This window comes from Pleurodeles waltl, chromosome 12, assembly GCF_031143425.1.
Source record: "Pleurodeles waltl isolate 20211129_DDA chromosome 12, aPleWal1.hap1.20221129, whole genome shotgun sequence".
NCBI lineage: Eukaryota > Metazoa > Chordata > Amphibia > Caudata > Salamandridae > Pleurodeles > Pleurodeles waltl.
In genome coordinates this window covers 222,473,993-222,498,292 of record NC_090451.1, presented here as the reverse complement: position 1 = coordinate 222,498,292, position 24,300 = coordinate 222,473,993, and the positions used below count along the sequence as shown (strand labels likewise).

Genomic DNA, 24,300 nt, shown 5'->3' with positions numbered 1-24,300 from the left:
TTACTGAATCTACCCACACTGCCAGACAACTATTGGACTTGATTTTCTCCTCAATCAGGTACATCAATGTCAATAAGCCAGCAACTATGACCAAGGCAGACCGTGCCCTGGTCAGTTTCAGCATATTTATCCCACACCACTACACACATACCACCACTGGACCCACATGAACCTGATAGAACAGCATCACAGAAGAGGACTGGGTTTCTGCCATCACCATGAACCTGCCGAAGCACACCAGCAACTTCCTGGAAGCCGTCAAGAATCTCAACAGTGAGATCACTGTATGTGCTTACACCCTAGCTTCCCTCAAGAGCAACGCAAAGGCAAGAAGAGTCTGACCAAAGGCAAGTTAGTACACAGTGGAACTCAGGCTAATGATAGGCCATTGAAAGCCATAGGAGTGCAAATGAAGAATAAGTAAAGACACCACGGATAAAGATATCTTGAAATCCGCCCTAAGATGCTACTACCAGCAGATACAGAACACCAAGAGCACAGCTTTTGCAGGCCACCTTGATCCCAGCAACATCGCCCATCCACCCCCTGCAAGATGTCTGCAACAAGCTCTTGGTATTCTTTTTGTTAAAAAAAAAATCACCTTCATATATGGCAACTTCGACCCTCAACTAGGCCTTGTTACCACTGCAACTCAACTTCCCATGACAGTGGAGAATGAACTCTGACATCATGGCCTGCCACACCACCCTCTAAACTGCCCCATATGATCCTTGCCCCCATCATATCTTCACCTCAGAACTCCTACCAGTCAGCAAACCCCTCAGTGCCTCCACTGACACAGCCACATTCCAGCACAAATGGAAACATGCAAACTACCCACTGACCCCATGCTCTCCAACTACAGATCCATCTCCCTCCTACCATGTCTTGCCAAAGTCTTAGAGAAACTAATCAACCAATGCCTCACTGATCACCTCAGCAACTCATCTGTGGAGTCCCTCAAGGTTCATCATTCAGTTCAACTCTCTTCAACGCATACATGATTCCCCTGGCCAAGGTCATCCATGCACCTAACATCAACATCCTCTCCTGCGCCGATGACATGAAACTCATACTCTTCCTCTCTGACAAGACCCCCAACACAAGAAGCAAGTTCTTCGCCTGCATGACTGACAACACTAACTTGGTGAAAGGCAATTGTCTCAAGTTCAACACAGACAAGATAGAAATAGTGATCTCCAGCAAGAACAACTCATCATGGGTGTCCAATTGGTAGCTAGCCAAACTCGGACACACATCAACAATCTATGGCAGGAACCTTGGAATCAGACAGCAAACTGGACATGAGTGCACAAGTTAACACCATCACGGCATCCTGCTCCCACAACAGATCTTCAAATGGCTCCCAAGTGACACTAGAAAAACAACCATGCCCTGGTCTGCACCAAGTTGGACTACGAGAACACCCTCAACACCAGAAACACCAAGCAAATCATCAGAAGACTACAAACCATCCATAACACAACAGCCAGACATCATTAAACTTTCACACAGAACTCACATTACACTACTTCTCAGTGAGCTCGACTAGCTCGCGATTAAACAAATGCGTTCATTTCAAAACCCTCAGACACACCAAACGTGCATTATTTAATCTTTCAGAAACAACTGAAACAGATAACTATATGGGAGGGTTGAAAAGAACCAAGAAGCACTATTTTAAGGATAAAGAAACGGGTGAGCTGATAACTTGGCAGGACACCTGCAGTCAATACGTCTGTCAACTTTTTGAAGAAGTAATTTAGAACATTCAATGCCCAGATATTAGAAAGGCATTCCATTTCTGTTTGGAAGTCTAAATACTTCTGTATTTAAAATGTTTAAAGTAAGTAACTGGCATGACCAGGAAAACAACGTCAATACGCTGGGTGCCAGGCAGAATCTTTTTCTAATTTGAATACAAGAATCGGCGTTAGGGATTTGAGGGCAGAAAGTGCCTGCCAGACAGTGTAGGGAAACCAGTCGTCACATGATATTTTAAGTTCCTAACAGTCTTTGGAATTCTGATTTTGATGGCCTCCTGGTAACATCCAAAATGACTTAAGTGAATCATTGATTCAGGCATAGAAAACTGCAAAAATAGTTTATAGAATCACACAACACAGACTCAGACAGACAACTTAACGAATCCAATAATCCAAACATTTGTTTAATATTTGACAGCTTTCACTGATTACTTCCATAAAATAAAAAGCATCGTCAACAGAGGCAGCAAGTACATTTCTTTTGTTTAGTACACGAGCAGGAGGTCAAAGGGGAAGGGGATAATTGATTACATAATTTCAGCCACTTGCAAAACACTCTGAAGCTCAAAAAGTGTTGTGAGCATCGTGATACACCCATGTAAGAGTACAGAATAAGCAGCACACTGGAGACCGACATCTACAGGAACAATAGCATGATACAGTATTCATAGGGGAAGATGCTAGAAAGTTTTACAAGTAACAGATGACGGCTTGAGGAATGTATAGCAAGAAAAGTGTCCTGTTGAAAAGATTAAAAAGGGGTAGGTGCCCATTGAGGGTAGATTCACTGACCACAATCTGCTCATTGCCCACGACAGGTGCATTCATTCAGGTGCCAGGCATAGAATAGGCACATGTTTGTGTTAGACACAGTGAATCAACAGCAACCAGCCTATTCCCATCCTCTTTTGTACTCTCTGAATTGTTGTTCCAATTTGCAGCTCTAGAGAGACAGGGCGTGCGAGGTGCACTCAGGAAGATCTGCCGTCTAGAGTATAGTAGCGGTACATGAATCCTAAGAGCAGTACTGCGATGGCAGGGATGAACCAGTTGGACCAATAGCTACAGAAGAAAAAGAGAAGTGGTTAGATACAATTTAATCAAATCGGCAGTTCGATGTTTACATTTCCACACAAAACACCAACCATGGCCATTTCATTTGCAGAAAGAGAGCTCTTTTTACAGCCCACAAACTCTTGTAATTATTCATTCAGTTAAAAGATCCTTGAAATCCCTATCAAAATAATCCACACTCTCCGAAACTAAGTGTGTTTTGGGAACACAAAGTCCCTTTTCTGCCTACAAAAACGTATTATTTGTAACATTACTCTTTCATTGCTAGTCCCAATGGAATTACTCCTCTTGTGAACCATAGGAAACTGGTGCCGATGTTTTACAAACTACCTAAAATTCACAACAAAAGTATTACATATCAGTCTGGGAGCAATACTGTATGTGAGGTTGGATAGCGTTTAGAAGTACCGATTGGGTGTTAGGAACTTGCTATGTTAGGAATGTTCTTATTGTTTTCCCTGGCCATGTCACGCAGTGTTGCGTTTATTTTATTTTTCTGCGTGGTTACTTTTCATATTTTATGCATTAGGCTTTTGTTTTAAAAATAAACATTTTCAAATCCATCCCATGTTCCTGAGAGCTATTATTCACTGACGAAAAAGGGTCTGGACTGTGTCCCTGAACTCATCCATTGAGCTTGATTGTGACCAGTATACACTCCCTACACTGTACTGCTCAGAAGGATGTGTAAGGGTCGCAGTCCAACATGATTTATAATTAATATTAGTGCACTGAACTGACTCCTTATTCCAGGGGGTTACGAATGTGACCTCTGCGACTCTGGTGGGGCACTCTGATCGTGACAACTAAAGTGCTGCCTCAAACAGCATTAAAACTGGCATCCTAAAACTTTGGAAAATTCTTAAAGTAAGCCCTTGAAAACTGCACCTCTCTTTGCTTGCATTCAATGGGGTACATATTTTGTGGGATAACCACATATCAGTCAGTCTCCACAAATAATTAGCAAGGACGTCTAACCCTGTGGAGGCAGCTTAACCACACTAATTTTACATCCCAAAATGTGTTATACATGCATAGGTATCCTTGTAAGAAAGGTACAGAAGTGTGACAACGAGCGAAATCTAAGTATAAATCACAGATCACAAGAGCATCAATTGTTAAGTATTCTTCATACTGAACCTACCAGTGCAAAATTGTGGTTCACAATACCTTAAATGTTAGCTGACAAAATATTGTGTCCTAAATGTTCTTCGCAAAAATATTGCCCCATTGAAGTCAACAGAAAATCTATTGCCAATGGAGCAATATGTTCGTAAACAATAGCTAGGACACAATATATATGCCAGATGGGTTGTATGTGGTTTCACAGAAACATGATTTAATGGAATACAATACCATTACTGAGAAACCATTTCACCTAAACTGTTTAATAGACATTTTCAGAATGAATGGCATTTACCATTCCACAGAAACCAATTTGTAGAAACCATCTGTAGAATGCTTTTTTGTGCGAAATTGGAATTAGCCATACTTATTTTATTGATGTAAATGCAATAGATCATACTTTAAGAAACAGTTTTGTCAGAGGTATTTATTTCAGCCTTTACTTCAAGGGCCGTAAGTTCAGATTTATAACGTCTACACTGTCAAACAATTACTGCAGGTTTTTTAAGTTCGCTGACCCCACACATCAATCCTTGCCCCACTAAAACCTCTCACCACCCCTAAAATACACCCAACCATGTTCCCTAAAAGCCCTTTCTAAAAACGTCACCCATCCCAGGAACGTAAAAACCCTTCACTACACCCATCCCGAAAACATAAAAGCCCTTCCTGCCCTACACTCCACCAATCCTTGAACCATAAAACCCTTCATTACCCCTTGCTCCACCCAATCCTGAACCCTAAAAACCTTTTCTATGCTTCAGCCCCCCATCCCTGATCCCTTAACCTCTTAAGTGCGGGCGTCGGCCACTGGCCGACGCCCACACACCCTCCCTGGTGCGGGTCACGACCAGTGGCCGACACCAGGAAGGGCATTAATAAATCCTCGGGTGCGTCGCACCTGAGGATTTATTATTTCCTCCCCCCCCCCCGGGAGACACGGAAGCTACTGTGTCTCCCCCCGCCCCCCACCTGCCCCTTTGTGACGTCAGCGCGCCGCGAGGCGCGCTGACGTTGCAAAGGTGTTTTCCCCATGAAAGCAGGAAGCAGCCTTGCGGCCGCTTCCTGCTTTCATGGGGAAAACGGCCTTTTACACGTTCGGGAAGGCCTCGTAAGAAAGGGGAGAGTCTCCCCTTTCTTACGAGGCCTTCCTGAAAGTGTTTCCTGGCCCCCGGTCGCAGCTGTGCTGCGATCGGGGGCCAGGAAACACTTTCAGGTTTCCTGGCTCCCCCGATCGCAGCTGTGCTGCGATCGGGGGGGTCAGGAAACATTTTGAAAAGGCCTCGTAAGAAAGGGGAGACTCTCCCCTTTCTTACGAGGCCTTCTGAAACTGTTTCTGGCCCCCGATCGCAGCACAGCCCCCGATGACAGGGGGTCGCCCGTGGGCAGGGTGACCCCCTGTGGGGGCATTTTTTTTTTTAGATGTTGTAGGGGTTCCCTGGGGGCCATTTTGGCCCCCAAGGAAACCATACAACAACTAAAAAAAATATATATGTATATATCTATATATATATATCTATGTAGATAGATATATCTAGGTACATGGATATATCTATAGATATATCTATGTAGATATATATTTATATATATATATATATATATATATATATATATATATATATATATATATATATATATATATATATATAGGTAGATCTGTATCAAAGAGATTTATAAAGCGCGCTACTCACCTGTGAGGGTCTCAAGGCGCTGGGGGGGGGACGGGGGGGAGGGAAAGGGGCTAGGAGGTTCACTGTTCAAAAAGCCAGGTTTTGAGGCCCTTCCTGAAAAGAAGTAGGTTTTGGGTCTTGCGAATGTGGCTTGTGAGTGTGTTCCATGTTTTGGGTGCAATGTAGGAGAAGGATCTGCCCCCGGTGGTGTGTTTGATGCGGGGGTCAGAGGCGAGAGAGAGGTCAGCTGAACGGACGTTTCGTGTGGGGGTGTGGAAGGTGACTCTCGTTGAGGTAGGCAGGGCCTGTGTTGTGGAGTGATTTGTGTGTGAGGATGAGGATCTTGAAGGTGATCCTTTTGTCAATGGGGAGCCAGTGGAGGGATTTGAGGTGTGGAGAGATGTGTTCGTGTCGGTGGAGGTCGAGGATGAGTCGTGCTGCTGAGTTCTGGATGCGTGTAGTTTGCACTTGAGTTTTAGAGTGGTGCCGGCGTAGAGGGCGTTTCTGTAATCAAGCCTGCTGCTGATGAGTGCGTGAGTGACAGTTTTTCTGGTCTCTGTGGGGATCCATTTGAATGTTTTTCAGTATACGGAGTTTGTTGACGCATGAGGAGGTAAGAGCGTTGATTTGTTGGGTCATAGAGAGGGAGGAGTCTAGGATGATGCTGAGGTTGCGTGCGTAGTTGGCGGGGGTGGGTGCAGGGCCTAGCGTGGTGGGCCACCATGGGGGGTCCCAGTTTTTTTTGGTGAGGGCCAAAGAGGATTATTTCGGTTTTGCTTGAGTTGAGTTTCAGGTGGTTGGCTGTCATATATACATCACTTTTGTCAATATGTGTGTGGTTTCCCTGGGGGGAAAAGGGTCCGACTTGTCTAGTGGCAGTTTTAGTGCCATAAAGAAGCGCAGAAGGTTTATATGCCTACTGCAAAGAGCACATCTGTATTTTATGTAAATAGCTGAGTACATTAGTAAAGTCTATGGAGAGATGAAGGGCACTTTTGCTGGGTGGTAATGAGGGAATCCGAGGAGGAGGGAGTGGGAGCACCAATAATGATTGTTGGACTGGGCGCAGGAGGTGCTAAAGACTGTGACGAATGGTATGTGACAAGGTGTTTTTTGAGTGTCTTGAAAGTACGTGCTGATTGAGGGAAGAAGCGCAGGTAAGGTGGCCTCTACTGTTGCACGTATCTCACACACACCATCGATTTTGTGACTGTCTACGTAGGCTAGTGTTTTAGAGCAACAGTTTAGCCAATAGCAGAGATGGCATCTTGATGGATGACTGCTGCCTGCACTCGGGTTATAGAGGACCGCTCTGACATAGGATCAGAGACTGAGACATCAGATACTGAGACAGCATCTGAGGGATAGGACAATGGCACAGACTCTGGGAGTGATTTTTCAGTCAGAGGAGTCCCATTCGAAAACTCCTCTTCCAGTACATTATGAGGGAGGTGATGAGGACAGTCCTGCTGTCCCTTCGCAAGCTGTTCGTGCAACTGGGTAATAGTGGGTTAGGCCAACCCAGAGAGCAGGTGAATGCGGCGGCAAGCAGAGAGAGAGTGCTCTCTTGGGAGCTCACCAATTTAGTTCAGCCCCAAATTCCACCACCCAAATCATATTGTGGAGACATCAAAATTGTCTATGGCAAAACAAACTGGTTTTGTAAGGCAGGCACCTGTGTTTTTGGTCCTGGATTCAGCGGCCATATAGAGAAACACACTAAACCCAAACATTTCTGGAAACTAGACATTCGGGGGAGTCCACAGAGGTGTGACTTGTGTGGATTCCCCAAAGTTTTCTTACCCAGAATACCCTGCAAAGCTGAAATGTTGAAAAAAAACCTCTATTTTTCTCGCATTTCTGTCACACAAACTACAGGAATATGCTGGGATCCACAACATTCCTACCACCCAGTGACTCCTCACCTGTCCTGATAAAAACACTACCCCACTTGAGTGCCTACACCTAGTGCCTGTGTCAGGAATGGATCACCCCAGGGTCAACAGCTGCCTCACGTAAGGACCAACATTGACCGTTGTGTGATCTATTCCTGTCGCAGGCACCAGGCCTATACACACAAGTGAGGTATCATATTTATCGAGAGACTTGGGGGAACGCTGGGTGGAAGGAAATTTGTGGCTCCCCTCAGATTCCAGAACTTTCTGTCACCGAAATGTGTGGAAAACGTGGTATTTTAGCCACATTTTGAGGTTTGCAAAGGATTCTGGGTAACAGAACCTGGTCCGAGCCCCACAAGTCACCTCATCTTGGATTCCCCTGGGTTTCTAGTTTTCAAAAATGTGCTGGTTTGCTAGGTTTCCCCAGGTGCCGGCTGAGCTAGAGGCCAAAATCCACAGGTAGGCACTGTTTTCTATGAAAAAATTTGATGTGTCCACGTTCTGTTTTGGGGCATTGCCTGTCGCGGGCGCTAGGCCTACCCACACAAGTGAGGTATCATTTTTATCGGGAGACTTAGGGGAACGCCGGGTGGAAGGAAATTTGTGGCTCCTCTCAGATTCCAGAACTTTCTGTCACCGAAATGTAAGGAAAACTTGTTTTTTTGGCCACTTTTTGAGGTTTGCAAAGGATTCTGGGTAACAGAACCTGGTCCGAGCCCCGCGAGTCACCCCTCCTTGGATTGCCCTAGGTCTCTAGTTTTCAGAAATGCACAGGTTTGGTAGGTTTCCCTATGTGCCGGCTGAGCTAGAGGCCAAAATCTACAGGTAGGCACTTTGGAAAAAACAGCTGTGTTTTCTATAAAAAAAATAGGATGTGTCCATGTTGTGTTTTGGGGCATTTCCTGTCGCGGGCACTAGGCCTACCCACACAAGTGAGGTATCATTTTTATCGGGAGACTTGGGGGAACACAGAATAGCAAAACAAGTGTTATTGCCCCTTATCTTTCTCTACATTTTTTCCTTCCAAATATAAGAGAGTGTGTAAAAAAGACGTCTATTTGAGAAATGCCCTGCAATTCACATGCTAGTATGGGCACCTCGGAATTCAGCGATGTGCAAATAACCACTGCTCCTCAAAACCTTTTCTTGATCCCATTTTGGAAATGCAAAGGTTTTCTTGATACCTCTTTTTCACTCTTCATATTTCAGCAAATGAATTGCTGTATACCCAGTATAGAATGAAAACCAACTGCAGGGTGCAGCTCATTTATTGGCTCTGGGTACCTAGGGTTCTTGATGAACCTACAAGCCCTTTATATCCCCGCAACCAGAAGAGTCCAGCAGACAAAACGGTATATTGCTTTCAGAAATCTGACATCGCAGGAAAAAGTTACAGAGTAAAACATAAAGAAAAATGGCTGTTGTTTTCAGCTCAATTTCAATATTTTTTTATTTCAGCTGTTATTTTCTGTAGGAAAACCTTGTAGGATATACACAAATGACCCCTTGCTGAATTCAGAATTTTGTCTAGTTTTCAGAAATGTTTAGCATTCCGGGATCCAGCATTGGTTTCACACCCATTCCTGTCACTAACTGGAAGGAGGCTGAAAGCACCAAATATAGTAGAAATGGGGTATGTCCCAGTAAAATGCCAAATTTGTGTTGAAAAATGTGGTTTTCTGATTCAAGTCTGCCTGTTCCTGAAAGGTGGGAAGATAGTGATTTCAGCACCAGAAACCCTTTGTTGATGGCATTTTCAGGGAAAAAACCACAAGCCTTCTTCGGCAGCCCTTTTTTCCCATTTTTTTGGAAAAAACTAAATTTTCACTGTATTTTGGCTATTTTCTTGGTCTCCTCCAGGGGAAACCACCAACTCTGGGTACCATTAGAATCCCTAGGATGTTGGAAAAAAAGGACGCAAATTTGGCGTGGTTAGCCTATGTGGACAAAAAGTTATGAAGCCCTAAGCGCGAACTACCCCAAATAGCCAAAAAAGGGCTCAGCACTGGGGGGGGGGAAAGGCCCAGCAGCTAAGGGGTTAAAAGACCTCACCACACCCAAACGCCACCCATCTCTTAGCTTTAAAAAATACTCACCGCCGTTACCACCCATTTGTTAACTATAAAAGCCCACACCACCCCTAAACTCTGTCCACCAAAGAACCCTAAAAACCCTTTCTACAACTAAATTACACCCATCCTTAAATCCTTAAAACCCCTCACCTCTCTGAACTCCACTCAGTTGTGAACCCTAAAAACTCTTCACCACTCTTAACCTGTACCCATAACTGAACCTTAAAAACCCTTATCAGCCCTAAACGTCACCCATCTATGAACCCTAGGACCCCTCAACACTCCTACACTCTACCCACCTGTGAACCCTAAGAACACCTTAAACCCCTGAACTCTACTCATCTGTGAGCCATAAAAACCATCAACACCTCGAAACTCTACCCATTCCTGAGACCTATAAAAACCTGTTCTATACTCCTAAACTCCACCGATCCCTGACCCTGAAACTCATTTCTATTGATGAACTCCATCTATTTATGAGCCCAAAAATCCTTTCCTCACCCTAAACATTACTCATTGTTGGCCCCAAAAACCCCTCACTAGTCCTAAACTCAACCCAGGTTTAATGTAATTTTGAATATATTTCCTTTAATTTTTGATTTATTGGCATTTCCTTAAAATTGTCTTTCATTTAAGTTGATTTTCCATGATTTAGTTTCCTCAAATGTGGTTTCTCAGTTTTCGTTTCATATAAATCAATGTCAGATGATATTTAGACAACAATATTCTGACAAACAACCACTGCAACAGTTGCCAACATAGTCTGAATCTTCAACAGCCTTCGCAGCTCAACGTTCTCTTCTGTGTATAGCAATAGTCAATATAGAATTTATACTACTGTAGCTGCGGACCAAGCTTCTGACACAGACCATGAAATGATAGTCAAAATGAGTTAGGTAACCAATGTGTACAAAAGCATATAAGCCCAGGCTACAAGCAGTGGCGAGGAACTGTCAAAGTCTCTGGGTATGTTCTGCTCTCATCTCTTCAGAAGCCTTACAGATCAGGACCCAAGCACAATGGACTTAACGGATGGGCCCTGGGAAGGGACTCATAGGGTAGGCGTGTGTGTGCTTATGGTTGTGGCGATATCACTTGAGACTGCCAGCTTGTTGTAAGTGGCTTCTATTTTTTCACAGAAACTCAAAGTGTAATTGGCAAGTTCCTGTGGCCTGCTCTTTTAGGTTCCCATAACATACTCGTACAGCTTTGTAGGCCTTTGTTGGAACCTAGAAAATATGTTGCTCATTGCTGCCATACAGGAAGGTTAATATGCGGGTGGGAGGAGGGAGTAGTACTGGCCACCTTGATCACTCAGCCCTAGGATCAGACAGCATCAGGGGTATTCCTTTGTCCAATCTCATTGAAGAAGCCATGAGACATACCCCTCTGTAAATCTTTCTCCTTCCAAATGTCACTTTCCAAGCCTGGGCTCTACATGCAGATGTACTGACTAAAGTGAGTGAGTAGGAAGCTCTGCCTGTCCGTGTCACTTTCCTTGGCAGAATTCTATGTTAGGAAAAAAAAGCGGAGCAGGGACAACAGCATTAAGTGAAACTCACTTGTCACACACTGCACAGTGATACAGCAACTATCAGAGGCAGAATAGCTATATTTTTGTAAGCATACTGATCGCTCGCTCAGTGCAAATAGCTGACTTACCGCCCAGATGTCAAAGACAACAGAGCTGTGCCTATCTAACCAAGACGACAGGGTTATCATCTATAAAGGTGAGTGGTTACTGCCTCAGTAGAGACAGCAGAGCTATCTCACTTGAAACACACAATGCAGCTATGCCATGCTATTGATTTATCTCTTGCTGGGGGCATAGGTTTGTCACTTACCTGTGAACCTACTTAGCCATCTCTCCATGTTTCAATATACATCCATCAATCCATCTATCCACTCAGCCAAAGGGTGATTGGGTGGTAGATCTGAATCTCAGCAGTCTGTGAGGCTGGGAGCAGGGACCCTTGTGGAAACAACTCGGATGGGACATGGAAATAAGGGTCACTTGGCAGAGAGGCAGAAGATCTACTCAGATTGATATTTGGTCAGGAATAACAAGAACGAGACAATGGTCTTCAGAACAGAAACTGGGCAAGAAGAGGGTAGATCCAATGTAAGTGCGACAAGTCATGAAGACAAGAAGTCAGAACAGCATTTGGTCTGTTAGAACATATCTAAAGAAAAATACACCCTAGACAAAAAACAGAAGAGTCCCAAACTCTAACACAAAGGGAATGACACATTCCAATTCAGATCATTTAAAAGAGCACAAGATATGCCACTCATCTAGAGGTCACATAGGACTCTAAAATTGAAAGCTAGCTCTACCGCAGTGAATTTGGTGTTGCTGTAGAGCTAGACCCCACCTGTACACTACTGATGGAATAGCCCGTGACATACTGCTTACATGGGTTAAAATGAAGGACAGAAGAAATAACTTTTCTCACCAACACAGAATGCCACTGTAGGAAAGAAACATAACCCTACTAACAATAAACAGCACACTTAAGCTGCCCAAAAGGTTTAATGTTTGGCCTTTCATTGGGTAAACTACATTTTGTTCCCCAGCACCTAACACAATTTGCTAATGCACTGGCAAACACTGTCCTGTGAAAGAACGGTGTAACTGAACCTATCAAAAATAACACTGCCGGTCAAATAGATCATAAGACATAATTTAATTCTCAGAGCCATTAAAAATATCAAGTGGGTACGAAGCAACTATGTGCAACTGGGATTTTGCCCTAGATTTAGTACCAGCTTCAAGGGTATGAGGATGCCTTAGGAAATACAGAATATGGCAAAATTAGATATTAATCCAACATCATTTCGATTTGTATAGATTCAGCCATAAAAAAGTCTGTCATAATGTGCTAATATGTACCCAACGTTCACACTTTACAAATCTTGACAAATACTTACTTCATTTTCTTTTCTCTTTCTAATAAATGAAAGAAACACATTTAGAAAAACTTGAAAGCAACTTATATATGACCACAAGTGTCCAATAAGGAAACTGATTTAATGAAGCCATCCTATTGGGCAATGGCCAACAGTCCAGTCCTCCGAGGTTTTCCCCAAAATTAAAACCTGGCAACACAACTTGACCTACGGAATGTGCCACAATGTACACTACAACGCAGTCAAAAGAGAGGGAGATGGAGAATCAAGAAAAAGACAAAGATAAATCATTAATGACTATTCAGAATCCACAACAAGCAAAACTAGATCAGGGGCTCGAGTGTTGAGGGTGAATCAATTTATTACACTCATGAGAATTTCCAGGAAAAAGGGACTAGGTAGTAACTCTTTAGGACTTTTTCAAATGTCATGATCATGAAGCCCAGACAGCAAAGGAAGTGCTTCTACAATGTTTGTACTAGCCCTGTGCAAACACTGGACAATGTTTCTGGCACAGAAAGACACTACCTCCCTGGAAGAGAAGGGGTTAAATCTAAATGTGTTGTTATGCAGCGAAATATGAAAACGTCTGTTGTAAGCCCACACTGTCCATTACTTAAACTGACTGCAAGCTGTCAGCCTGCAGGGCTACCTCCTACATTCCAGTCCTCAAAAGCTTTCCCATACAAAATCCCAGGATCAAACTGGATAACATTAGAAAGGGAAATGTGTCGCGATCTGCACAACTGCATAGTCAAAAAAGATGAAGCACTTCAAAGAGAGATTGTCAATGACCAGTAAGCAGTCACAGCAATCAAAATAGGATCAGTACAACAAGTAAAAGCAGCGAGATGAAACTGCCCAAAAGAATAAAGGGTGGAAATGGTCAATCTTCAATGCACAGGGAAAATCGTAACTGGATTAAAAATATGAAAACTGAGTCACCTCAAGTGATTGTCGGTCCTTTATTCAGAGCGGTATCTGTAACTAGTAATCAAGGTGAACAAAAAAAATCTCTGTTGGCCATCAATGCTGATGCAAGGCATCAGGATGAATCAGAGGAACCTGTCGATTCTTCTGCACAGTGAGGATGGTTAGCACTCTCAGATTTGGGCTGGAGCATTTAGTATCAAGGTTCTTGCCCTAATCAGCATTCAAGCAGGATATGGTAGCCACTGTTAAGTCCGTTTTAAAGATTAAAATCTGTCTACAAAACATCCATTTGATCCTTTTGTTTGATCCTTTGCAGTCACTGAATAGACTGCATCTAAGTCTAGTGCAGTAACTTGGTGAAGAGACGGAAAAGTAGTTTTAGGTTCTAGCTGGTCTTCAGATCAGTCTTCAAAGACTTCGAATAGTAGGTAAAGAGTGGTGTGGGAGGGTTCCTTCCATTATACTCGAGGGGTCACTAGGAGAAGGTCAGAAATGTAAACAATTGTGTTAAAAATTGAATACTTGGATTTGCATGCATTTAACATAATTTTTCTATTTAATTTTTTTCCTCATCAAAAAGGAAGGCAAACATCTTCCTGCACAAGGCCTCTATTGCTGTAAGCATATAGAAATACATCCAAAGCATTTGACTGTACTGTTGACAAAATAACATCTTAATTTTGGACCAGAAGTAAGACTGAGAAGAACGAACTTGTGGAAGGGGAGGACATGGGAGGGGCTGAGGTGGAGGATTTGTTAGCAATTATGGTTCCATTTGAATTATGGCATGAACAGTCCCAAGGCATGGGTAGGTTGAGATAACCTTGATTGTTAGGAAAGGAGTCGAAAATGCTAGTAGTATGCTCTGCTGATGGATGCCCTAGTTACCTCCTACTTGGGCCAAAGGCTTAGTTTAAAATCAAAAACATTCACGGCAGGACAAGTCGAGTGAGCAGACTTAAGTCACCAAGCACATATAGAAAAGTGATGGCTACATGTCCAGTTAACACTGAGTTTTCCAAAGAAAAGGACTGGGGCAGAAGCTGGACTGGCGATCAGCAGAATACAAACTGTATATAAGGCCGATAGTGAAATCTGACACAATAGGAGACCATTCAGTCTCTGGCTCAGAGAGGGACCAACCATCGTACTCAGATTAGATTTGAATTCCACAGTGACTACTCCTCCCACGTGTTCCTTTTTGTCTCAATGTATCAGATTAGAACCCTTGGAAAGTGCCTCAGCAGTATCTGCTCAGACATATATATATATCTTGTAGCAGGAGACAGATTTCATCCTTGAGCATAGGGAGCAACCCTATATTAAGTGATGCTGCCTTGAGAGAACCTTCCTGTTACGACTGATTACGTCCTTCCTGCTAATGGTGACTTATCCTGTGCTCTTTCTTTCGAACTCGTTTGCCTTGGCCAAAACATTACGTGGAAAATGGCAACAAATACTGGAGTTCATGGTCTTTGACTTTTTCTTCTTCTGAATTACCATTATTAGGTGAGATATATTAGTAGTCTATCTGTAACATCCAACGAAGGGTAGGTTATCCTTCAGTAAGCTGGCCACGGGGGTCAGGCTTTGTGTATGATACATGCCATTTTGAAAGGAATGTGAACTTCCAAGGATAACCAGTGGAGATTAAAAAAGAACACGTATGATACTGTCTGGTTTGTTGTAACACCATTTTAAAAATTATGGTATAACCGTTAACAATTCAACACTCTCTATATGCCCCCTAAATCTACAAGGGTCTTTCTAACCCCAGATTAGAAGGAAAAGAGCCAAACAAGACAGGCATGATCACGGGGTCAGTTCACTCTGAAACAACCACAATCTTTCAGAGACAACTGGATTCTCACACAGGCCACAGTACGTCCAGCAAACCACAGACTCCAGTGTTCCTAAAAGTTAAGCTAAAGATGGTGTCTGGTAAAAAAGGTGTGTCCTCAGCTCTTGCTTAAACTGGAGTAACGATGGGCGGTCCTGGTGGAAAAGAGGGTGTAATTAACTAGGTTTCTGGCTGCATACATGCAGAAGGGAGGTTGCCTTGTTTTATATTTTGTTGCTCTTTTTCTCTATTCTGATGAAATTCTGGCTCCAGGTGCACGAAGACCCACTAGAGATGATGAGCCTGTCAGCCGGACAGGCAGAGTGTCACTCATGATGGCTACTAGGCCTTGAGCTCTGCCCCCATTTGCTTACATCAGTCCAAAAAGAACAAAGAGAATCTGCACACTTTCCTGTAACTAATGCCACTAATGTTAGGACATACTGTGCAGAGCACATCTGCATTGGGCCTCCAGTATGAGGGAGCAGGGTCTGCAAACAGAGGTCATAAGGTAGACTCCGAGATTTTTTTTTTTGTTGGTTTAAGTTTAGTCTCTTCAACAGAAATGTGCATTGATTTTAAACCACCCTGAGCTGAAAAATAAGGTAAACTGGCTTAATCTTGTACAGAGTAAGAGATTCAAAATCCCTCTTGCAAATCTGTATATTTGTACAGGAGCCAAAAATTAAGTAAAAAAATAATAAAAACAAAAACACCTCCTGCGCCACTCCTATGTCCCTCATCGCTCCAGGTTGCAAGCACAGGCTCCCAGCCTGTCCTGCGGCCAATCCTGACGCTACTCAAAGCAGCATAAGGATTGGCTGGGAGCGCCCTGCCAGGGTGCTCCCAGGCAGACTGGGAGCCTGTGCAGGCTCTCTCCAGCCCATTAACTGTCTTGCTGGGCTGGAAAGAGCCTACTGTGCATGTGTGTTTGGCCGGTCCGAGACGGCCGGCAAAACACGCTGTGTGCACTCCACTCAAGTGCTCGCCACCTCCCATGCTTTGCCCTTTTTCAATAAACTGTGTTTATTATCGTTTTCTTGAAAAGGTTTTGCAGCTGCCGCTGCTGGCGGAGGGGGCAACGCTCCTCCACCTTAATGGAGGAGCCACCCCTGGTGGTCTACCACCTACGTACTCTCTGTGGTAGGACTGTCCCTGAAACCCATTGTAAGTGTTTGTTGAGCAGTCCAAACATGATATTAAATTTGTGTTTTTAGGCTACTTGTTTTGATGCAGCTTGCATGCAGACTACAAATACCAGAATACAAAGAAATCCTGAAGTGGATTATATAGTGATGCATGGAACTGGTAAAGTTGAGAGCTTGTCATATTATCCTCAAAAAGTGTAGGTCACACCTCCTCACTGCAACCCACAGTAACTTTATACGCCTCACCTCCATCTCTCTACACATCTCTTATTGCGACAGACACCACTCAATACCTACAGAAAATCCATGTTTCCCCTCTTGCTTTGTCCATCACAATGTGAGATGTGGCACAATCACATAGCGTGCTCTATACACACACAAGCACACTTCTCACCCGGCACTTGTACAGACAGACTGCTCTCCCTACACTCGCACAACTCCCATCACCGGGCACTCACACTAGCATTCCCCTTACTTTGCATTTGCACAAGACCTCTGCTCACTCTGCACTCAGACACTCCCCTTGCCCTGCATTCAGAATACACACACCTCACTTTGACTCACAATATAACAATGTTCACTCTACACTCACAAACAGCCACACTGCTTATCCTTCACTCACACAGACACACTGCTCACCCTATGCTCTCCCAGGCACACCACTGACTGGCACGGTGTTCAAAGCGTTTTCTTAAAAGGTGATACACACTTTGCCTACCATGAATGAATGCAGAAGCAAGAATACAAGATGGGTAGCTGTTCTGAGACCTGGACTTTCTGGGCTGAGGTGTGGATTGTCCACCTTGTGGTGATTAGAGGTGTTGCTATCTGATGATAAATCACTGACAAGGTAAGTGCAAATTAAAGTGTATAACATTTTAGGGGGACAGTGACTGCCATAACCCAGATTGTCCAGCCTAAGAAATCCATTGAGTATTCTGAGAATGCGCATTAGAGATCCATGAACAAAGGAGTGAGAATTTCAATTTATAGCCCTAAAGAAGCGGTAGAGTAAACATAGGCAATTGGTTATATGAAAGGCTCATCTGCATGTGCTTTTAACTTTTTGTATTTTTGCGATGCGAACACTTAGGGATACAAGGGTATACTAAATGTTATATTGTTGTAAACGATTATAACATGTTGTAACAAACAACTGTGGCTTTTCTAATGTAAATAAAGTACAACCCCCTTTTCTTCCACAAACACGGGTAAGCTCTTGTGTCACTGATTTTATTGAGTGGGAATGGATCTAAAAATGGATGCTTCTCAGCCTATTGGCTTGGGGTTCATATAGATGCATGTCAAGCAGCTATGTGATCACAATCAGTGACTGAGAGCCTATCAAGACGACGTGTGAGGAGAGTGAAAACCTACCCACACTTTAACACCTTCTTCCCTTGTCCTACCTGTCAGCAAATCCTCCCACAAATTCAGAATCAGGGTTTAAATTGAGAACCTTGTCTGAGTTACAAAGATGACAAAAGTTGCCATACATTTCCACGTGTGATTCTGAAACACAACTGGGAAGTTGTATTTGTAAAGCAGTCTGAACTGCAGCAGTTGTGAAGGGGGACGATGGGGCTTGTTCCACAAAAATGATACCAGAGGCTCTGCCTTGGGCAGCAGGCACAACTCAATAAGTGGTGCAGGAAAAGGCTACGCCTTGCCACACATGCTGGTGTAAACTCCTACAAGATTTGCAGTGATTGCTTGTAGGCTTTTACCTACCCCATCAACTGCCTTCATAGAGCACCTTACGACTGCACACAGATGGCACTGTGGGCAGGGAGCATCCACTGCACACCAAAGGACCCAACGACATCCAGCACTGACTCTGTGCCCACGTGACACTGTGCCTCCTGCCAGTGTGAGGAAGGAATGCGCATCTCTATAGCCCTTAGTGGGAGCTGGGACCAGTCTTCACAGATTCGCCCTCTTCTGGGATACCCGCTGAGGCAGCTTCACTGATGCCGGCCTCCACAGGATGCAGTGGTTTAAGCGGTGCATACACCATTACTTCTGGGCAGGTTCATGTGGCAGAGAAGTCTTGCAGTAGTTGGAGCCACCTTTCGCTGGCTGTGAAAGTGCAAATTACTTGAGCTGAGACTCCAGCAAAATAAAGATAATGAGCGTTCCTTAGGGAGATTAATGTTACTGTCAGTCATACTGCTGCTGGCTCAAGTAGCTTAGTAAACAGTCTCCTGAGCGAACAGAATAATCATGGTACCATAGAGAATTTCCCCGCAGCATGCTGTCTCTTCATTATACTTTAAAGTGATGGCCACATTAAGTGAACAGAGATCCTCCAATAGGAGTACAATGGAAGCACTCTTTCAGCTGTGACACACAACTTCATTCCAGTCAAATACTGTACTCAAGATGTCCAAAATGAGGGCTGCACCACGCTCAAAAGAACATTTCAAAGCTCTTTTTTTTTTATCACATAAGGTTTGGCAACAGCTGAGCAGTCTAGCAAGACCTAAAAAGATTAAAATTAAAAGTCTGTGTCCTTTCCTTGAGAAACAAAACTCTCACGAGCACCATTCAAGACTTGGCTGTTCGAGCAGTAGCAGCCCCCTCCCCTTCAGCGCCTTGATACCCTTACGGGTGAGTAGAGCGCTTTACAAATTTCCCAATTGATTGATTGATTGATTCCATGAGGCAGGTTTGCACAAAAAAAAAAGTAGTCTTTTACAACGCCTACTACAATTTTTCCTCCCAAGACACTGGCTTTTGAAAAATCAGTACTTAAAGGTTTAGATAAAATAAAAAAATCTTAGTAAAGTTTGAAAATCTATGCGAAAGAACAAGTTAACTACCTTCCATCACACCTAATTGGGTAGAGATCAACTAGCCACGAAGGTAAGTAACTTGTATATCTGATAGAGACGTCTAGCCGCAGATTCCTTACCTTAGAATAGATACCGAAGCAATACCTCCCCTGAGGTGGGTCTGCAAATGGAACAGACAAAAAAATCCTGCAGAACCTACTGGGCAAAGTGCCTGTCACGACGGACCTGACTGTCCAGGCAGTAGTGCTTGGTAAATGTTTGTAAAGAAGCTAACGTTGCTGAGGGTCTGATGCCCAGGACAGTGACACCACAAGCTAGTGCAGTGGTTGCAGCCTTGGCTTAGGTGGAATGAGTTGGCAAGCCCTCAGGTGGTTGCTTTTCGGCCAAAGCGTAGCATATTTTTATGCAGAGCATAATCCATCGAGAGATGGTCTGTTTCTGAACAGCCTTGCCTTTATTGGCCCTGACATAGCCAATAAAGAGATGATTGTCCAATTGATTGAAGGACTCTGGTTTGATCAATGTGGATCAAAAACGATCTTTTTTGGATCAGACTGTGGTGTCTCTCCTCTTCTTTAGAAGGATGAGTTGGAGCAAAGATAGTTGGCAAGGTGATATTATGGCCTACATGGAAGGGTGCCTCCACCTTCGGAAGAAAGGAGGCCCAGGTTCTCAGAACCAGTATGTCTGGGTATAGCATCATGTAGGGAGGATGCACAGAGTACCTGCAGTTGGCCAACCCTCCTGGATAATGTTATGGCCAGAAAAGCCATTTCGATGGTAAATATTTGAAGTGGGCAATTGTGCAGTGACTCAAATGATGCACACATGAGGAAGGTTAAAACTACATTGAGGTCCCATTGGGAGAGGATGAATGGTCTTGGGGCAAACTGATGCTGGAGTCCCTTAAGAAACTGAGTCACAAAAGGTGACCTGAACAGGGAAGGTTGGTCTGGCAACCATATGTAAGCTGAGATGGCTGACAAGTAACCTTTAACAGTGCTCAGGGTAGAGCCCCGCTGGGCCAGGGAAAGAAAAGACAATAACATTTGGGATAAGAGTGCATAAAGAAGGTCAATATTCTTGGATGCACACCATGTTACAAATGTGTTCCAACTGCAGGCATATAACAGTCTTGGTGGAAGGACGCCAGGCTTCCAGAAAAACGTCACAGACTAAGAGAAAAATCAAAGGCTATCAACTGCCACCACTCAATCTCCACGCGTGAAGGTGAAGGGTGTACAGGATCAGTGCAAGACATGACCCTACTGCTGCAACGGAAGATCCTTCCGAAAGGACAGCCTGATCAGGGGACTGATGCTCATTTTCAGGATTTTGGAATATCAGACTCTCCACAACCAATCGAGAGCCAGGAGAATGGCTTGGTCCAGTCATTCCTGATCTTCTTGATAAATCTGGATAGAAGTGTTATCAATGGAAAGGGGTACAGGAAGCCTGAGCTCCACTCAAGACGAAAGTGCCTCTGAGCCAAAGCCTCTTTGAAAACTCCAGCATGCAGAACTGCTTACATTGTGTAAATAGATCTAACTAAGGTACTCCCAATCTCTGAAGAGCTCTTGCACTATCTTCAGATGGAGACACCATTTGTGATGGCAGTTATCTCTGGGTGGGGAAAAGAGAGGGGGTCTGCCGTTGACCCAGTCTCGGTTGTCATCCACCACTGCAGGTCTTTTGCAGTTCCTTCTGTGATCTGGACCATGTCAGAGAGATTTAGTTGATACTATGCTAACTCAGACTTGAGATCTCACTGCAGAGACCACTTTGCCAAAAGGCATGTGCTACCAGCAAGATGCAAGAGGTGATGAGGCCAAATAGCCTCAGAGTCGGTCTCACTGAAATCCAGGAGAGAGGTTGAAATATTGAAATCATAGCTTGAATACCCTAGGCTCAGCGCTTAGGAGGATATCCCAGGGTCTGCATTGCATCCAGAACAGCTTTGATGAAAGGGAGCGTTTGAGAGGTAGTCAGGTGCAACTTCAGCACGCTGATAGTGAACCCCAGCTAGTGCAGGAGGTTCGCTGTTGTCTGGAGGTGGGAGATGTCTGCCTGGGGCAAGCCTGCATTCAACAGCCAATAGTTAGTTAAGGTAAGGGAAGATAGGAAACCCTGACCTTTGCAGATGTGCCGCAACCACCACCATCACTTTGGTGAACACCTGAGGTAATGCGCAGAGAGAGAGAGAGAGAGGGATAAACCAGCCAGCTAGCCCTGTTCTTGGTTGTCCCCGTTGGCTGCCACAGCTTCAGCTGTCTTACCCTTACAGCCATCTGGAGCTACCTGTAGCCTCAGCCTAGCCCGAGAGGTCAGCAGGCAGCAAGCTACTAGGTGTGGGGTGAGTGGCTGGAAGTAAGGGGGGAGTGGGGGTAGGCAGGAGCAGGAGGCAGTTGGTTAGGCCCAGTTGCAGGTGGTTCGAGCCGCCAGTTCAAAGAAGCGGCCCATCTTTATCTAAAGGAACGGGACCGGCCAGCCGGACTGATACCAACGAGGGAACCTCACAGGCTAACCCGCCGACAGAAAAGGTTCCTGGGCCATCTGGACCTTCCCTTACCCAAAGGCCCTCGTTTTACAGCCTGGGTCAGCAGCAACTAGAACTTAAAAGCTTTAAGGACGAAAGCACACAGGTGTAATGGAATGGCACAGATTCATCTCGGGCCCACCTTCATCTCAGGGCCACAACCTAGGATCCACAGGGGCTATTTCCCTGGAACCATGAAAGCCCGTCAGTGAGGAAAGATTTTCTTGGGCCCAGAGCCCCGCACTACCGCCTGTGATTGCAGGTTGCAACCCAGCTCTCAGTCACTTAAAATGGAGGGTGGATTGTGGACAACTACACAATTGCAACACAGCAGAGTCTAAAGTGAGGGAATACAGCGATCTCTCTGTAAGTAATCCTGAGCCCTTACAACCCGCCCATCAGGCTTATCGGGGGGCAGAAGGCGGTGACCTCACTGAATTAGTTTTCATACCCAAGTACTGCACCAAGGGCCCTCAGGACACGCTTAACCGAGGAAACCTGCTAAGATTGTTCATTTATGGGTAAAATGTGATCCTCCACTCAAACTCCACAGAGGAAGTACTGTGTACAGCATGGAGGAGTGTGGCCCTGAGAGAAGCAGTGTGGGGAGCGAAAAAAACATTTTCGCAGACTGGGGGACTGACTTGGATAAACAGTCTCCCCCAAAATACCTGCATGTCCTACTGAACCTACTCTCACAGCAGTCTGCACAAAGCATCCTTAGGGGCACGTCAGGCGAAAATAGAAGCTGGAAACTGAGGACATCAATGGTTCCAGAGCCCTAAGGTTTGTACACATGCTCAGAGAGTGGTGCGCTTCAATCCCACAAGTTGTCCACAACTGGAGGCGGGGTGGCAGGAGAATTACATGAACAGGACATTTGGGCCACCTGTCTCTGCCCTGATGGGAGCTCACTTCATACATCACGAAAGCCAAATTTGAAACTTTCAATAATTTCATGGAATGTGGTGGGTCTTAAAAGAATCAGTGCAAGTAGGGAAGTGAGGTCTTATCTGGATACAGGCAACATCCTCTGCCTGCAAGAAACCTGGTCTTTAGCTGCAATGCCCTTGTCAGGTTTCCACAAGATTTTTATTTTGCATCCCGAAAGGGGGGATGGGGTCCTATCGATCTTTATTAAGTATGCAGCACAATTAGAAGCCATGCAACTTGACTGCAATTGCAGAGCAGTCCACGCCACCCGAATTCAGATGGGCTTGATTTTGGTCAATTGCTATCTTAACGATCGAAGGAAAACAATACCCGAGTTGGTAAGCACCCTACCGGAATGCCGTGGAGATCTTCTTTTAGAATATCCCTGTCATGAACTTACTCTCACAGGAGATTTCAACATCAGGGACCTGGGGGAGACCACCGCTGAAGTCACCCAGTGAAAAGCAATGTCTACTATTAATGATTTTTTTTTTAACCGACACAACTTAGTATCAGCACAGGTGGTGCCTGAGGGGAAAAACAAGGATTGATTATTCCTCCCAACCTGTAAAGACATATCGACCACTGATTACACTTTTCTATCTGAGGGCTTGGCCCCCCGTCTGGGTCACTTTGGCATACCTGTCACGTTAGAAAGTGACCATAATCCACTGATGTGTATTCTGTATCTGGCAGTACATCTTGCGGACAAAATAAATCACTTGGGCCCCTCAACGGGGGAAGAGACTGTGAAACTAGTAAACAGAATTAAGTGGCAGCCAGAGCATAGAATAAAGGTCAGCACCTGGGTAGAGGCACTGGAGTTCATTTTTAAGTCCTTTTAACCAGCATGTGCCATGCAGGAGTGGGGAAGATATCTGGATAATCTAAGATCGTGTTTGCTGGGACAGAAGCACAAGCCTAATCTTCAACAGGTGAGCTGAAAACAGGTGATGTCTGGTTACTACGGCAAAGCAATTATCTCCAAAAGATCCCTCCGCAAAGCCCAAAACGATTAACAGTGTGATCCATCAGATTTAACAGGTGAGTGAGTAAAACTGTCCAGAATGTCCCATAAAAAACAGCTTTGGAACACCATAAGCAAAGTCACGACAAAGAATGGGACACTGTTTTTTAGTTATTAAAAGATGCCAACCAGGTCTGCATCTGGGCCCATGACAACAAATTTAAAAACAGCTACGTGACTAGGGAAACCAGAGTCTCAGAAGCAGCATGGGTCCGGCATATTGCTGAGTAATAGGTGGATTGGCCAGGCATCACACCAATTGCCAGTCTCGCTGAAATCACAGATCATAAGCCAATTTTCGCTGCCATTCTGGGGGCCAGCGAGCCTAGGCCAGTCACCAAGATGAACTTATCCAAGGTCAGGGTCCTTTCTTGGCGGGGAGCCAATCTGCCCCAGAAAGTCTAATCAGCTCCCAGAAGGTTGCTAGGGCGAGTCACCAAGATGAACTTATTTGCCATCAGGGTCCTTTCTAGGAAGGTTGCAAAATTACTTAACCAGCTGAAATCAGACTGGGCCCCAGGCCCGAACAGCCTTCCATCCAGCTTATTCAAAGAAGCTCATACAAGCTGGGTC

General features: G+C 44.6%; 1 protein-coding gene across 1 annotated transcript in view; it reads right to left on the bottom strand.

Annotated features, from left to right (window-relative positions):
• Window positions 1–2,149: 2,149 nt before the first annotated feature.
• CYB5B (cytochrome b5 type B) overlaps window positions 2,150–24,300 on the bottom strand; it is a 217,496-nt gene continuing 195,345 nt past the window's right edge. The window contains exon 5 of the mRNA XM_069216281.1: window positions 2,150–2,828. Coding sequence (XP_069072382.1) covers window positions 2,738–2,828 — 91 coding nt within the window. The 3' untranslated portion in view covers window positions 2,150–2,737. The remainder of the gene's footprint in view (window positions 2,829–24,300) is intronic.